A 15,596-nucleotide genomic window follows, 5' to 3' on the forward strand; every position below is an offset into this window, starting at 1 on the left:
CTCCCTCAGGACCCCACAAACCCCCTCCAGGACCCCCCCAGGACCCCAAAACTCCCCGCTAGAACTCCACAACCCGCCCCCCTAAAATCCCCCCCCCCCCAAAAAAAACCCCAAAACCCCCTCACCTCCCCCCCCCCAGGACCCCCCAAACTCCCTCCCCGACCCCACAACCCCCCCAGAAAGCCCCCCCAGGACCCCAAAACGCCCTCACCTCCCACCCAAGACCCCCCAAAAGCCCCCCGCGAACCCCCCAAACTCCCCCCAGAACCCCATAAATCCCCCCAGGGACCCCCCAAATCCCCCTCAGGACCACCCCACACCCCCCACCCAGGACCCCCAGACCCCACAACTCCCCACCCAGGACCCCCAAACTCCCCCCCAGGACCCCCCAAACTCCCCCCAGAACCCCATAAACCCCCCCAGGACCCCCCAAACCCCCTACCCCAGGGACCCCCCAAACTCCCCCCAGGACCCCCCAAACTCCCCCCAGAACCCCATAAACCCCCCCCAGGACCCCCCAAATCCCTCCCAGGATCCCCCCAAATCCCTCCCCCAGGACCCCCAGAGCCCACAACTCCCCCCCAGGCCCCCCCAAACCCCCCCGGGACCCCCCAGAGGTGTGGGCTGTGTCCTCACTCCCCGATCTTCTGCAGGTCGCCCCCGCGGCCGGTGTAGAGCGTCAGGCAGCCCTTGAACACCGAGGCGTACCTGGGGACACGGGGGCCACAGGTGTCACCAGAGTGTCACCAGAGTGTCCCCAAGGGTCCCCCTGGCGTCCCCAGGGGTTCCTGAGTGTCCACAACTGTTCCCAAGGGGCCCCAAGTGTCCCCAAAGGTCCCCAGGTGTTCCCAATGACCCCAGGTACCCCTTGGTGAGGTGGATGTTGTCCCCGGGCTGGATCAGGTGTCCCCAGGTGTGTTCCCAGGTGTCCCCAGGTGTGTCCCCAGGTGTGTCCCCATGTCCCCAGGTGTCCCCAATGTCCCCGGGCTGGATCAGGTGTCCCCAATGTCCCCAGGTGTCCCCAGTGTCCCCAGGTGTGTCCCCAGGTGTCCCCAGGTGTGTCCCCAGTGTCCTCAGGTGTCCCCAATGTCCCCAGGTGTCCCCAGGTGTCCCCAGGTGTCCCCAATGTCCCCAGGTGTGTCCCCAGGTGTCTCCAATGTCCCCAGGTACCCCTTGGTGAGGCGGATGATGTCCCTGGGCTAGATCAGGTGTCCCCAATGTCCCCAGGTGTCCCCCAGTGTCCCCAAAGTCCCCAGGTGTCCCCAGTGTCCCCAGGTGTCCCCAGTGTCCCCAGGTGTGTCCCCCAGGTGTGTCCCCAGTGTCCCCAGGTGTGTCCCCATACCCCTTGGTGAGGCAGATGATGTCCCCCAGGTGTCCCCAGTGTCCCCAGGTGTCCCCAGGTGTGTCGCCAGGTGTCCCCAGTGTCCCCATACCCCTTGGTGAGGCGGATGATGTCCCCGGGCTGGATCAGGTGTCCCCAATGTCCCCAAGGTGTCTCCAGTGTCCCCAGTGTCCCCAATGTCCCCAGGTGTGTCCCCAGGTGCCCCCAGTGTCCCCAGTGTCCCCAGGTGTGTCCCCAGTGTCCCCAGGTGTGTCCCCAGGTGTCCCCAAGTGTCCCCAGGTGTCCCCAATGTCCCCAGGTGTGTCCCCAGGTGTCCCCAATGTCCCCAGGTGTGTCCCCAGTGTCCCCAGGTGTGTCCCCAGGTGTCCCCAGGTGTCCCCAATGTCCCCAGGTGTCCCCAATGTCCCCAGGTACCCCTTGGTGAGGCGGATGATGTCCCCAGGCTGGATCAGGTGTCCCCAGGTGTGTCCCCAGGTGTCCCCAAGTGTCCCCAAGTGTCCCCAGGTGTCCCCAGTGTCCCCAGGTACCCCTTGGTGAGGCGGATGATGTCCCCAGGCTGGATCAGGTGTCCCCAGGTGTCCCCAGGTGTGTCCCCAGGTGTCCCCAAGTGTCCCCAAGTGTCCCCAGGTGTCCCCAGTGTCCCCAGGTACCCCTTGGTGAGAGCGGATGATGTCCCCGGGCTGGATCAGGTGTCCCCAGGTGTCCTCAGGTGTGTCCCCAGGTGTCCCCAAGTGTCCCCAAGTGTCCCCAAGTGTCCCCAGGTGTCCCCAAGTGTCCCCAAGTGTCCCCAGGTGTCCCCAGTGTCCCCAGGTACCCCTTGGTGAGGCGGATGATGTCCCCGGGCTGGATCAGGTGTCCCACGTCGTCCCACACGCTGATGTTGATGCTCCCGCTCTTGTCGGCCACTTTGCACGTGCGCACCTCGTGCCCGTCCTTGGTCTTGGTCACACGGCCTGGGGACAGCGGGGGGATGCAGGGGACACCGGGGACACCGGGGACACCGGGGACAGCCAGGGGACACCGGGGACACTGGGGACACCGGGGACAGCCAGGGGACAGCCAGGGGACACTGGGGACACTGGGGACAGCCAGGGGACACCAGGGACACCGGGGACACGGGGACAGCCAGGGGACACCAGGGACACTGGGGACACTGGGGACACCGGGGACAGCCAGGGGACACCAGGGACAGCCAGGGGACACCAGGGACACCGGGGACACCGGGGACAGCCAGGGGACACCGGGGACAGCCAGGAGACATCGGGGACAGCCAGGGGACACCAGGGACACCGGGGACACCGGGGACACCGGGGACAGCCAGGGGACACCGGGGACACCGGGGACACCGGGGACAGCCAGGGGACAGCCAGGGACACCGGGGACAGCCAGGGGACACCGGGGACAGCCAGGGGGACACTGGGGACACCAGGGACACCAGGGACACCGGGGACAGCCAGGGGACAGCCAGGGGGACACTGGGGACACCGGGGACACCGGGGGACAGCCAGGGGACAGCCAGGGGACACCAGGGACAGCCAGGGAACACCAGGGACACCGGGGACACCGGGGACAGCCAGGGGACAGCCAGGGGACACCGGGGGACACCCAGGGGACATCAGGGGACACCCAGGGGACACCCAGGGGACACCCAGGGGACACCCAGGGGACCCTCGGGGCGGCACCCACCGGTCTCCAGCACGATGAAGATGAGGTTCAGGTTCTTGAGCCCCGGTTTGACGTCCTTGACCAACGTTCTCGGTGCTCATGGTGGCACTGGGGACACGGGCTGGCACCTGGGGACAGCGGGGACATGAAATGTCACCCCTGGGGACAGCGGGGATGCTGGAGGGGACACTGGGACTGGGGGACAGTGGGGACCAGGGAGGGAGGACAGTGGGGACTGGGGGAGGGCACTGGGACTGGAGGGACACTGGAGGGGACAGTATGGATGGATGGGGGGACACTGGGGGACACTGGGGACACTGGGAACACTGGGGGACACTGGGGGACACTGGGGGACACTGGGGACACTGGGGACACGAGGGGACACTGGGGGACACTGGGGGACACTGGGGACTGGGGGACACTGGGGGACACTGGGGACACTGGGGACACGAGGGGACACTGGGGGGACACTGGGGGACACTGGGGACACTGGGGGGACACTGGGGACACTGGGGACACTGGGGGACACTGGGGGACACTGGGGGACACTGGGGACACTGGGGGGCACTGGGGGACACTGGAGGACACTGGGGGGACACTGGGGGGACACTGGGGGACACTGGGGGACACTGGGGGGACACTGGGGGACACTGGGGGACACTGGGGACACTGGGGACACGGGGGGACACTGGGAACACTGGGGGACACTGGGGACACTGGGGACTGGGGGACACTGGGGGACACTGGGGACACTGGGGACACGGGGGGACACTGGGGGACACTGGGGGGACACTGGGAACACTGGGGGACACTGGGGACACTGGGGAACACTGGGGGACACTGGGGACACTGGGGGACACTGGGGACACGAGGGGACACTGGGGGGACACTGGGAACACTGGGGACACTGGGGACACTGGGGGACACTGGGGGACACTGGGGGACACTGGGGGACACTGGGGACACGAGGGGACACTGGGGGGACACTGGGGGACACTGGGGGGACACTGGGGACACTGGGGACTGGGGGACACTGGGGGACACTGGGGACACTGGGGACTGGCGGACACTGGAGGGGACAGTGGGGGGACATTGGGGACGCTGGGGACACACTGGGGACCAGACGGGGGACATTGGGGACCAGGAGGGACACCGGCAATGATGAGGGGACACCGGGGACAAGGGACCGGGGGGACACCGAGGACTTTGGGGACCGCGGGGACAGCGGCGGTGGCAGTCCCGGGACAGGACAAGTGGGGAGGGGACACCGGGACACGGGGGGTGACATCGGGGGTGGCCCTTGGGGACACCGGGGACCGGACAGCACCGGGGACACCGGGGACGGCAACACGAAAGCAGCGCCGGAAAACCGGGAGCGTCTCCGCCGGGGACCGGGATCAGCGGGGAGGGACCGCGGGAACGGGACCACCGACGAACGGCACTGCGGGGCCACCGGGAGCGGGGGACCGGGAGCGGGAGCAGAACAGGACCGGGGACAGAAAACGGGACCGGGACCGGGAGCAGAACTCGAACCGGAACCGGGAGCAGAACCCGAACCGGGACCGGGACCGTGGGAGCGGGGCCGCCCTCCCCCCCGCCCCGCCGCCAGGGGGCGCCCGCCCCTCCCGCTCACCGGGCTCGGCGCCGCCGCCACCGCGGGCGCTCCCGGAAGTGGGCGGCCGCAGCCAACTCAGCGCGCGGGGGAGAGGAGGCGGGTGACGCGCCGCGGGTCCGACCAATGGCGATGCAGAACGGGGGCGGGACTGCGCGGCCGGGCCACGCCCCCTCCTCCTGCCCTTGTACCACCGAGTTCGCGCGGGCAGAGCGGCACTTCCGGCGCGTCACTTCCGGCGCGGCGGGGCCGGGCGGGGGCACCGGGAGGAGGAACCGGGAGGAGACACCGGGAGCCCGTACCGGGGGGAGGCCGCGGCCGCCGCTGAGCCCCGAGCGGGCCCGGCCCGCCGCCCCGGTACGTGCGGCTGAGGGAGCCCGAGCACGGAGCGCACCGGGCCGGTGTTCGGGGCTCCCGGGAGGGGCGGCCCCGGTAACAGCGGGAGGGAGAACCGGGAGCGGCTCCGGGCGGGAATTGGCCGGGAACGGGAACCGGGGGGGAGAATCCCCGGGGGGATCTGGGGAGAATTCCAAAGAATTTGGGGAGAATTCCCAAGGAATTTGGGGAGAATTCCCAAGGAATTCGAGGAATTTTTGGGGGGAAAAATCTCAAAGGAATGTGGGGAACAATCCCCAGAAAAATCTGAGGGAAAAATCCCCAGAAATTTGGGGAAAAATCCGAAAGAATTTGAGGGAAAAATCCGGAAGAATTTGGGGGAAAATCTGAAAAAAAAAATTGGGGGAAAATCCAGAAGATTTTTAGGGAAAATCCAGAGGAATTTTGGGAATGTTTGGAGCATATGGGAAGCACCCAGGAGGAATTAAAACCTGATTTTCCAGCTTTTTTTTTTTTTTAATGGAATTCCGAGCCATAAACATAAAAGCGCCCCAAATTCCTGGGGGAATCCTAGAATTCCCGGAATTCCCAAATTTCTGAGCCTAGATCCCTGAAACAGGGGCTGAAATTCCCAAATTTTTGGGAATGGGACTGGAATTCCCAAATTTCTGAGCCTGGATCCAGGTGGGAATTTCCTTTTCCAGGTGGAAATTCCAGAAAATTCCAATTTTCCCCCCGGAATCTTCCCCTTTTCATCCTCGTTTTTCCCTATTTTTTTTTTTCCTCTCTCTCTTTTTTCAGGGCACAGCTCCAGGATCGTGCAGGAGCAGCGGGAGAGGAGCAGGAAAAATGGGAATTTGGGAGGGATTCCCAGCACAGAGTGAGGCCAGCCCAGCCCTGAGTCCTGCCAGGAGGAATTCTGCCACGGGAGGTAAAGCCAGGATCCCTTTTTATTCCATCAAAATTCCTTCAATCCTTTTTTTTTTGTTTTTGTTTTTGGTTTTTTTTCCATGGAAATTTCTCCAGTTCTTCCCTTTTTTTAAAATTTTTTTTCCATGGAAATTCCTTCAATTTTTCCTTTTTCCATGGGAATTCCTTCAATTTTTCCTTTTTTTTCATGGGAAAAAAAAGGGAATTATTCCGATTTTATTCTTTCTTTTTCCCATGGGTCTTTCTCCAATCCTTCCTTTTTTTTTTTTCTAAGGGAATTCCTTCAATCCTTTTTTTCCCTACGGGAATTTCTCAAATCCTTCCTTTTTCCATGTGAATTCCTTTTATCCTTCCTGTTGTATTCCACGGAGATTCCTTCACATTTTCTTTTTTTTTTTACTTTTTCTGTGAAAATTCCTTCAATCTTTCCTTTTTCCCATGAAAATTCACTCAGTTTTTCTTTTTTTTTTTTTTTTTTCCTCCCCATGGGAATTCCTTCGAGTTTTCTTCTCTGGGAAGAAAAAGATGATTTAATTTCTTGTTTTAAATGTAATCCCTGTGAAGAAGCACGAATGTGGATCTTTGCAGGCTTCTGATGCCGGTGAAAGGCCAAATAAAAAGCAGAAGAAGATTTTTTTTTTTTTCGGAGCCAGAGGTGACGGGCGGCTCATTAACGCTCCGAAAAGCTCGTTTAGTTGATTATTTGAAATGTGATTGTTGTGAAGGAGCAGCAGCGTGGCTCTTTGCAGGGTTCTGGCGCCGGTGACGAGCGATGGGGTATGATGTGACTCGCTTCCAGGGGGACGTGGACGAGGACCTGATCTGCCCCATCTGCAGCGGGGTCCTGGAGGAGCCAGTGCAGGTACAGCTCACCTGGGGGCACCTGGGACACGCCTGGGGGCACCTGGGGGCACCTGGGGACATCTGGGACACGCCTGGGGACAGCCTGGGCTCACCTGGGGGCACCTGGGACATGCCTGGGGACAGCCTGGGGGCACCTGGGGACATCTGGGACACGCCTGGGGGCACCTGGGGGCACCTGGGGACATCTGGGGACATCTGGGACACACCTGGGGACAGCCTGGGGGCACCTGGGGACATCTGGGACACGCCTGGGGACAGCCTGGGCTCACCTGGGGGCACCTGGGGACATCTGGGACACGCCTGGGGGCACCTGGGGACATCTGGGACACGCCTGGGGACAGCCTGGGGGCACCTGGGGACATCTGGGACACGCCTGGGGGCACCTGGGGACACCTGGGGACATCTGGGACACGCCTGGGGACAGCCTGGGGGCACCTGGGGACATCTGGGACACGCCTGGGGACGGCCTGGGGGCACCTGGGGACATCTGGGACACACCTGGGGACAGCCTGGGGGCACCTGGGGGCACCTGGGGACATCTGGGACACACCTGGGGACAGCCTGGGGGCACCTGGGGGCACCTGGGGACATCTGGGACACACCTGGGGACAGCCTGGGGGCACCTGGGGGCACCTGGGGACATCTGGGACACACCTGGGGACAGCCTGGGGGCACCTGGGGACATCTGGGACACACCTGGGGACAGCCTGGGGGCACCTGGGGGCACCTGGGACACGCCTGGGGACAGCCTGGGGGCACCTGGGCACACCTGGGGACACGCCTGGGCACACGTGGGACACACCTGGGCACACCTGGGGCTCACCTAGGGGACACCTGTGCTCCAGGGTGTTGGGATCAGGTGTGAGGGGAGATCCAGGGGGTCTGGGTGGGCCTGGGAAGGGTTTGAGCAGCACAGGTGAGGGATCAGCGCAGGTGAGATCAGAGCGATCCTGTGGATGATCCCATGAATGATTCCAAGAGAATCATGATCCCATGGATGGACAATCCCAGGTGACACTCATGGTTCTGGCAGGGATCACTCTGGGTGGTTTTCCCCAGCCCCACCATTCCCATGTGCAATCTCATGAATGAACCCGTGAATTATTTCGTGACTGATCCCCTGAGCGATCCCATGGATGGTCCCATGGATGAACCCATGGATGAATAATCCAAGGTGGCCCTCAGGGCTCTGGTCCCACCTCGGACTGTCTGTTCCGGGGGATTTTCCCCAAACTCAGTGATCCCGTGAGTGATCCCGTGGGTGAACCCGTGAACTATCCCATAACTAATCCTGTGGATGAACCCATGAACTATCCCATAACTAATCCTGTGGATGAACCCGTGAACTATCCCATAACTGATCCCACGGATGAACCCATGAACTATCCCATAACTGATCCCACGGATGGACCCGTGAACTATCCCATAACTGATCCCACGGATGGACCCGTGAACTATCCCATAACTGATCCCACGGATGAACCCGTGAACTATCCCATAACTGATCCCGTGGGTGAATCGGTGAACTATCCCATAACTGATCCCACGGATGAACCCGTGAACTATCCCATAACTGATCCCACGGATGGACCCGTGAACTATCCCATAACTGATCCCACGGATGAACCCGTGAACTATCCCATAACTGATCCCGTGGGTGAATCGGTGAACTATCCCGTAACTGATCCCGTGGATGAATCCGTGAACTGTCCCATAACTGATCCCACGGATGAACCCGTGAACTATCCCATAACTGATCCCGTGGGTGAATCGGTGAACTATCCCATAACTGATCCCACGGATGAACCCGTGAACTATCCCATAACTGATCCCACGGATGAACCCGTGAACTATCCCATAACTGATCCCGTGGGTGAATCGGTGAACTATCCCATAACTGATCCCACGGATGAACCCGTGAACTATCCCATAACTGATCCCACAGATAAACCCGTGAACTATCCCATAACTGATCCCACGGATGAACCCGTGAACTATCCCATAACTGATCCCACGGATGAACCCGCGAACTATCCCATAACTGATCCCACGGATGAACCCGTGAACTATCCCATAACTGATCCCACGGATGAACCCGTGAACTATCCCATAACTGGTCCCCTGGATGAACCCGTGAACTATCCCATAACTGATCCCGTGGGTGAATCCGTGAACTATCCCATAACTGATCCCGTGGATGAACCCGTGAACTATCCCATAACTGATCCCACGGATGAACCCGTGAACTATCCCATAACTGATCCCACGGATGAACCCGTGAACTATCCCATAACTGATCCCGTGGGTGAACCCGTGAACTATCCCATAACTGATCCCGTGGATGAACCCGTGAACTATCCCATAACTGATCCCACGGATGAACCCGCGAACTATCCCATAACTGATCCCACGGATGAACCCGTGAACTATCCCATAACTGATCCCGTGGGTGAACCCATGAACTATCCCATAACTGATCCCGTGGGTGAACCCATGAACTATCCCATAACTGATCCCACGGATGAACAATCCGAGGTGGCGCTCAGGGCTCTGCTCCCACCTCGGACTCTCCAATCCCAGCGGTTTTCCCCCACCCCACTGATCCCATGACTGGCCCATGGGTGATCCCATGACGGAACAATCCTTGGGGGCCCTCCCAGCCCCGGCGGGCCTCGCTCGCGGCGGTTTCCCCCGGCCCACCGCTCCCGGCCGTGACTCCGTCCCGCTCCCCGCAGGCCCCGCACTGCGAGCACGCCTTCTGCAATGCCTGCATCACGCAGTGGTTCTCGCAGCAGCAGACGTGCCCCGTGGACCGCAGCGTGGTGACGGTGGCCCACCTGCGCCCGGTGCCGCGCATCATGCGCAACATGCTCTCCAAGCTGCAGATCACCTGCGACAACGCCGTCTTCGGCTGCACCGTCGTCGTGCGCCTCGACAACCTCATGGCTCACCTCAACGACTGCGAGCACAACCCCAAGCGCCCCGTCACCTGCGAGCAGGGCTGCGGGTGAGGGCGTGGCGTGGGCACGGCGTGGGGATGGGCGCAGAATGGCCGTGGGATCGGGACAGGCAGGGCCCTGAGGTGGACACGGGGTGGGGATGAACACGGGATGGGCGCAGGAAGGGTCCTGGGATGGCATTGGGATGGGCACAGGACAGGGATGGGCACAGGAAGGGCCCTGGGATGGCACTGGGATGGGCACAGGACAGGGATGGGCGCAGGAAGGGCTCTGGGATGGGCACACGACAGGGATGGGCACAGGAAGGGCCCTGGGATGGACATGGGATGGCACTGGGATGGGCACAGGAAGAGCCCTGGCCTTCCTCATTGCCCACCTGAACGACTGTGAGCACAACTCCAAGTGCCCCATCACCTGCCAGCAGGGCTGCGGGTGAGGGCGTGGGGTGGGTACTGGGATGGGGATGGGCACAGGATGGCACCAGGATGGGCACAGTCCAACCCTTCCCAGAGGATCCATTTCCTCACTGGCAGCTGCTCACGGAAAAGGCGATCAGGCCTTGGAAGTGCCTGGAGAGAAGGAGCCTCAGAGGGGAATTTTCACCCCAGGACTCCCTGAAAGGAGAGTGGGACTGGAATCTGCTCCCAGGGGAACAGCAGGATGAGGGAAATGCCTCAGAATTCCTCCAGGAGAGGCACAGGATGGACATCAGGGGGAATTTTTCCATGGAAAAGGTGTTCAGGCCTTGGAAGTGCCTGGAGAGAAGGAGGCTCAGAGGGGAATTTTCACCCCAGGACTCCCTGACAGGAGAATGGAGCCGGGTGGGGTCAAAACCTGCTCCAAAGGAGCACCAGGATGAGAGGAAACAGCCCCGAATTCCTCCAGGAGAGGCTCAGGGTGGACATCAGGAGGAATTTTTCCCTGGCAAGCTCTGTCAGGGTTTGAAACTCCCCAGGTGGAGGAGGAAAATCCCCATTTACCCCCGGATTTATCCCCCCCCCCCCGTTCATTCTGGCCCTCGGGGGTTGCCGCACCTGGATTAGCTGCAGAAGGTGCAAATCCCCCTAATTTGGGGTCTCCACCTCGTTTTCCCTGGCAGCCTGGAGATGCCCAAGGACGAGCTGCCCAACCACAACTGCATCAAGCACCTGCGCTCGGTGGTGCAGCAGCAGCAGACGCGGATTGCTGAGCTGGAGAAAACCTCGGCCGAGCACAAGCACCAGCTGGCCGAGCAGGTGGGGCTGCAGGAACGGCGGGATCGGGTTGGGAAGGGGCAGGTTTGGAGGCTTGGATAGCAAAATCCAAAAAAAAAAAAAACCGGGAAAAAAGCGAAGTTTGAGTTTTTGGGTAGTGAAATCCTGGAAAAACCAGGGGAAAAGTGGTTGGGGGAAGAGGTGTGGGCTGAGCGTGGCTCTGCAGGGGTTGGTTGGGTTCCAGGAATGCCAGGACTGGGCTGGGATTGGAATGGGAAGGATCAGTTTTTGGGGGCTTGGATCCCAAAATCAGAAAAAACTCCAAGAAGCGGGGGGCAGGTTTGGGTTCTTGGGCACCAAAATGCTAAAAAATGGGGGGAAAAAAGGTCATTTTTTGGTGCTTGGACACCAAAATCCCTCCAAAAAAAGGGGGAAAAGCGGGCTGAGCGTGGCTCTGTGGGGCCGGGCTGGGGTCTCAGGGGGGGTTTCCCAATCCCAGTTCCTGCCGGGGTCATTCCCAATCCCAATTCCTCCTGGGGTCATTCCCAAATCCCAGTTCCCTCTGGGGTCATTCCCATTCCCAATTCCCTCTTGGGTCATTCCCATTCCCAATTCCCTCTCGGGTCGTTCCCATTCCCAATTCCCCCGGGGGTCATTCCCAAATCCCGATTCCCCCTTGGGTCATTCCCATTCCCAATTCCCTGTGGGATCATCATTTCCATTCCCAATTCCTCCTGGGGTCATTCCCATTCCCAATTCCCTCTGGGGTCATTCCCATTCCCAATTCCCTCTCGGGCCATTCCCATTCCCAATTCCCCCTGGGGCCATTCCCGATTCCCCCCGGGCTCATCCCCAATCCCAATCCCGTTCCCACTCCCGCTTTCCGCGCGCCGGCAGAAGAGGGACATCCAGCTGCTCAAGGCGTACATGCGGGCGATCCGCAGCGTCAACCCCAACCTGCAGAACCTGGAGGAGACCATCGAGTACAACGAGATCCTGGAGTGAGTGCTGCCGGACGGGAACGCGCCGCGGCCTGAGGGCGATCCGGGCGGTTTGGAGGGAAGGCTGCCCTTCTTCTGGGAGACGCGTCGTTTTCCGAGGGACATGTGGACTTTGGGGGGGGTGGGGGGGAATTTGTCGGGTTTTGGGGGAGTTTGTGGGTTTTTGAGGGAGTTTGTGGGTTTTTGGGGGAGTTTGTGGGTTTTTGAGGGGAATTTGTAGGTTTTTGAGGGAGTTTGTAGGTTTTTGAGGGTGTTTGTAGGTTTTTGAGGGAGTTTGTGTGTTTTTGGGGGAGTTTGTGGGTTTTTGAGGGTGTTTGTGGGTATTTGAGGGGGTTTGTAGGTTTTTGAGGGTGTTTGTAGGTTTTTGAGGGGGTTTGTAGGTTTTTGAGGGAGTTTGTAGGTTTTCGAGGGGGTTTGTAGGTTTTTGAGGGGAGTTTGCAGTTCTTTTTGGTCCTGCTGGGGATCGGTCTCAGGCCGAACTCAATGGTCGCGGTGATGTTTTCCAACCTCAACAATTCCACCCCAAACCTCCCACCCCTGACCCCTCTGAGTGTCCCCAGCTGTGTTAACCCCCAGAAATCCACAATTTTCACCCCAAACCCCCATTCCTGATCCCCGTGTGTGTCCCAAGGTTGGTAAAACTCCACAATTCCCCCCCAAACCCCGTTCCCTGTCCCCCCCAGGTGGGTGAACTCGCTGCAGCCGGCGCGGGTGACGCGCTGGGGCGGGATGATCTCCACGCCCGACGCCGTGCTGCAGGCCGTCATCAAGCGCTCGCTGGTGGAGAGCGGCTGCCCGGCCTCCATCACCAACGAGCTCATCGAGAACGCCCACGAGCGCAACTGGCCGCAGGGGCTGGCCACGCTGGAGACGCGCCAGATGAACCGCCGCTACTACGAGAACTACGTGGCCAAACGCATCCCCGGCAAGCAGGCCGTGGTGGTGATGGCCTGCGAGAACCAGCACATGGGCGAGGACATGGTGCTGGAGCCGGGGCTCGTCATGATCTTCGCTCACGGCGTGGAGGAGATTTGAGGAAACGTCACAAAATCGGCGGTTTTCGCCGCCCTTCGGGATGTCCTGGACTCGGATTTTAGGGTTTCCTCTCGGTTTGATTGGACCTCAACTCAAGCTCGACGTGTTTTCACAAGGAGAGAGGGGGAGCAGGGCCTCTTCACGATTTTCGCTCACGGGGTGGAGGAGATTTGATAAAAAACAAAACAAAACAAAAAAAAAAACGGCGATTTTCGCCACCCTTCGGGGTGTCCTGGACTCGGATTTTAGGGTTTCCTCCTGGCTTGATTGGACCTCAAACTCGACACGTTTTCACCAGGAGAGAGGTGGAATGGGGGCTCGTCACGATCTTTGCTCACAGAGTGGAGGAGATTTGATGAAACGCCACAAAATCGGCGATTTCCGCCACTCTCGGGATGTCCTGGACTCGGATTTTAGGGTGGACTCCAATTCTAGGGTTCCCCCCCGGCTTGATTGGACCTCGACTCAAACTCAAACTCGACATTTTTTCACAAGGAGAGAGGGGGGAACGAGGGCTCGTCGTGATTTTTGCTTGTGGGGTAGAGGAGATTTGAAAAAAAACCCAGAAAATCCGCGATTTTTGCCGTCCTTCGGGATGTCCTGGACTCGGATTTTAGGGTGGACTCGGATTTTAGGGTTTCCCCCCTGGTTTCAAACTCAATGTGTTTTCATGAGGAGAGAGAGGGAGCAGCGGCTTGTCATGATTTTTGCTCATGGGGTGGAGGAGATTCGATTAAAAAGAAAGAAAAAAAGGGAAAATCGGCGATTTTCGCCGCCCTCGGGATGTCCTGGACTCGGATTTTAGGGTTTCCTCCACCCTGGCTTGATTGGACCTCAAACTCAAGATGTTTTCACCAGGAGAGAGGGGCAGCGCGGGCTCATCGTGATTTTCGCTCATGGGGTGGAGGAGATTTGGAAAAAAAAACCCCAACCCACCGCACAAAATCAGCGATTTTTGCCGCCCTCGGGATGTCCTGGACTCGGATTTTAGGGTTCCCCCCGGTTGATTGGACCCGGTTTCCAACTCACAAGGAGAGAGGGGCAGCGGGGGCTCCACGCACTGCCAGACCCCTCGGGGGTCCCCCAAATCCCAGCCCGTGCCCCCCCAGCTCCGTCCCCTCGCCCCCTCTGGAATTTCCCCCCGGTTTGGTGTCCCCAGACGGGCCCTGCTGGTGTCACCAAGGCTGGAGTGAGGGGCCCTTGGCCTTGGGGACCCTCCTGTCCCCCTCGCTCCGTGCATGTCCCGTTCCCTGTGCCCCCCCCGGGCATCTCCCACCTCCTCCCAGTCCGTGGTGGGCTCTGCTTTCTCCACCCCTGGTGTTGATTTTCCAGACGCTCCGTGATTGTGGTTCTGTATTTTGTCCTTTTTGTTTCTTTTTGTACTCTTCTTCTTTTCTTTTTTTTGGACCTTTTCTCATTTTTACTCCTCTCTTTTTATTTGATTTTTTTTTTTTTTTCCCAGTACCGCGGGCAGGCGCCTCTGGCCTGGGGCTCGTTGGGAATTTAATTTATTTGCATTTATTTTGTTGGATTAATTTTTTTTTTTTTTTTTTTTTTAACCATTGTTTCTCCTCCGGTGTCGGTCCCGGCAGATCCGGCAGGAGGCAGGGATTGAAGTGATCAATAAACAGAATTCCGGTTGCTTTATCCCCGCTTTGGGGTCTCCTCCTGCACCCCAAAACCTTCCCCGTGTCCATCCTGGGGTGAAAATGGGTGGGTTTGGGGGTGTCCTCCCCATGCCTGGGGGGATCTGGGGACCAATAACTGTCACTCCTGGGAGGGGATGGGAGTGACTGAGGGTCCCGGGGGGTTCCCCTGCCCTAAACCCCCCAAATGTGCTCCCCAAAAAGGATGAACCCATCCCGTGTTCCCACCCTTAACAGAGCCGGGACCGGAGTGGGGTTCCCCCTTCTGCCCTGAAAAAGAGCAGAGGGTAGAGGGGGGAGTCCCCATCGTGCCCACCCCAAAAGGAGCCGGGATTAGAGGGGGGTCCCCATCGTGCCCACCCCAAAAGGAGCCGGGATTAGAGGGGGATCCCCATCGTGCCCACCCCAAAAGGAGCCGGGATTAGAGGGGGGTCCCCATCGTGCCCACCCCAAAAGGAGCCGGGATTAGAGGGGGATCCCCATCGTGCCCACCCCAAAAGGAGCCGGGATTAGAGGGGGGTCCCCATCGTTCCCACCCCAAAAGGAGCCGGGATTAGAGGGGGGTCCCCATCGTGCCCACCCCAAAAGGAGCCGGGATTAGAGGGGGGTCCCCATCGTGCCCACCCCAAAAGGAGCCGGGATTAGAGGGGGGTCCCCGCTGTTCCCACCCCAAAAGGAGCCGGGATTAGAGGGGGGTCCCCATCGTTCCCACCCCAAAAGGAGCCGGGATTAGAGGGGGGTCCCTGCTGTTCGCACCCCAAAAAGAGTGAGATTTAGAGGGGCGTCCCCGCTGTTCCCACCCCTCAGAGAGCCGGTACCGGTGCCTGGGGACTCTCTGCTCCTCCCGCCGTTAAAGGAGCCGGTACCGGAGGGAGAACGTGTTTTCCCCGCTGCTGCAGCCGTTAAGAGCCGGTACCGAGCGAGGATCCCTACGGTAACCCCCGTTAGGAGAGCCGGGACCGGGGCTTGGCGGATCTGTGATGTTCCCGGCCGTTAATACAGCCGGGACCGG

At 60.1% G+C, this 15,596-nt stretch overlaps 2 protein-coding genes across 3 annotated transcripts; one reads left to right on the forward strand and one right to left on the reverse strand.

The window, feature by feature from the left end:
- Positions 1-615: 615 nt before the first annotated feature.
- Positions 616-4,141, reverse strand: LOC136305830 (SOSS complex subunit B1-like). Its single transcript, XM_066209143.1, has 4 exons — positions 4,119-4,141; positions 3,029-3,096; positions 2,153-2,295; positions 616-704 (listed from the first exon to the last, which is right to left on the reverse strand). Exons 1-4 carry the CDS (start codon positions 4,139-4,141, stop codon positions 633-635), a joined length of 306 nt encoding a protein of 101 aa, XP_066065240.1. The 3' UTR covers positions 616-632.
- A 712-nt stretch (positions 4,142-4,853) lies between these two features.
- Positions 4,854-14,585, forward strand: RNF41 (ring finger protein 41). 2 transcript variants are annotated; one of them, XM_066209141.1, is made up of 7 exons: positions 4,854-4,976; positions 5,757-5,886; positions 6,635-6,747; positions 9,485-9,756; positions 10,809-10,944; positions 11,800-11,903; positions 12,587-14,585. In XM_066209141.1, exons 3-7 carry the CDS (start codon positions 6,658-6,660, stop codon positions 12,936-12,938), a joined length of 954 nt encoding a protein of 317 aa, XP_066065238.1. In that variant the 5' UTR covers positions 4,854-4,976; positions 5,757-5,886; positions 6,635-6,657; the 3' UTR covers positions 12,939-14,585. The 2 variants fall into 2 exon arrangements, with proteins under 2 accessions (XP_066065238.1, XP_066065239.1); XM_066209142.1 differs by having other exon boundaries at positions 9,542-9,756.
- Positions 14,586-15,596: the final 1,011 nt, after the last annotated feature.

Source organism: Chamaea fasciata, unplaced genomic scaffold (genome assembly GCF_029207755.1).
Source record: "Chamaea fasciata isolate MVZ Bird 193981 ecotype frontalis unplaced genomic scaffold, bChaFas1.0.hap1 SCAF_688, whole genome shotgun sequence".
NCBI classification, from domain to species: Eukaryota; Metazoa; Chordata; class Aves; order Passeriformes; family Sylviidae; genus Chamaea; species Chamaea fasciata.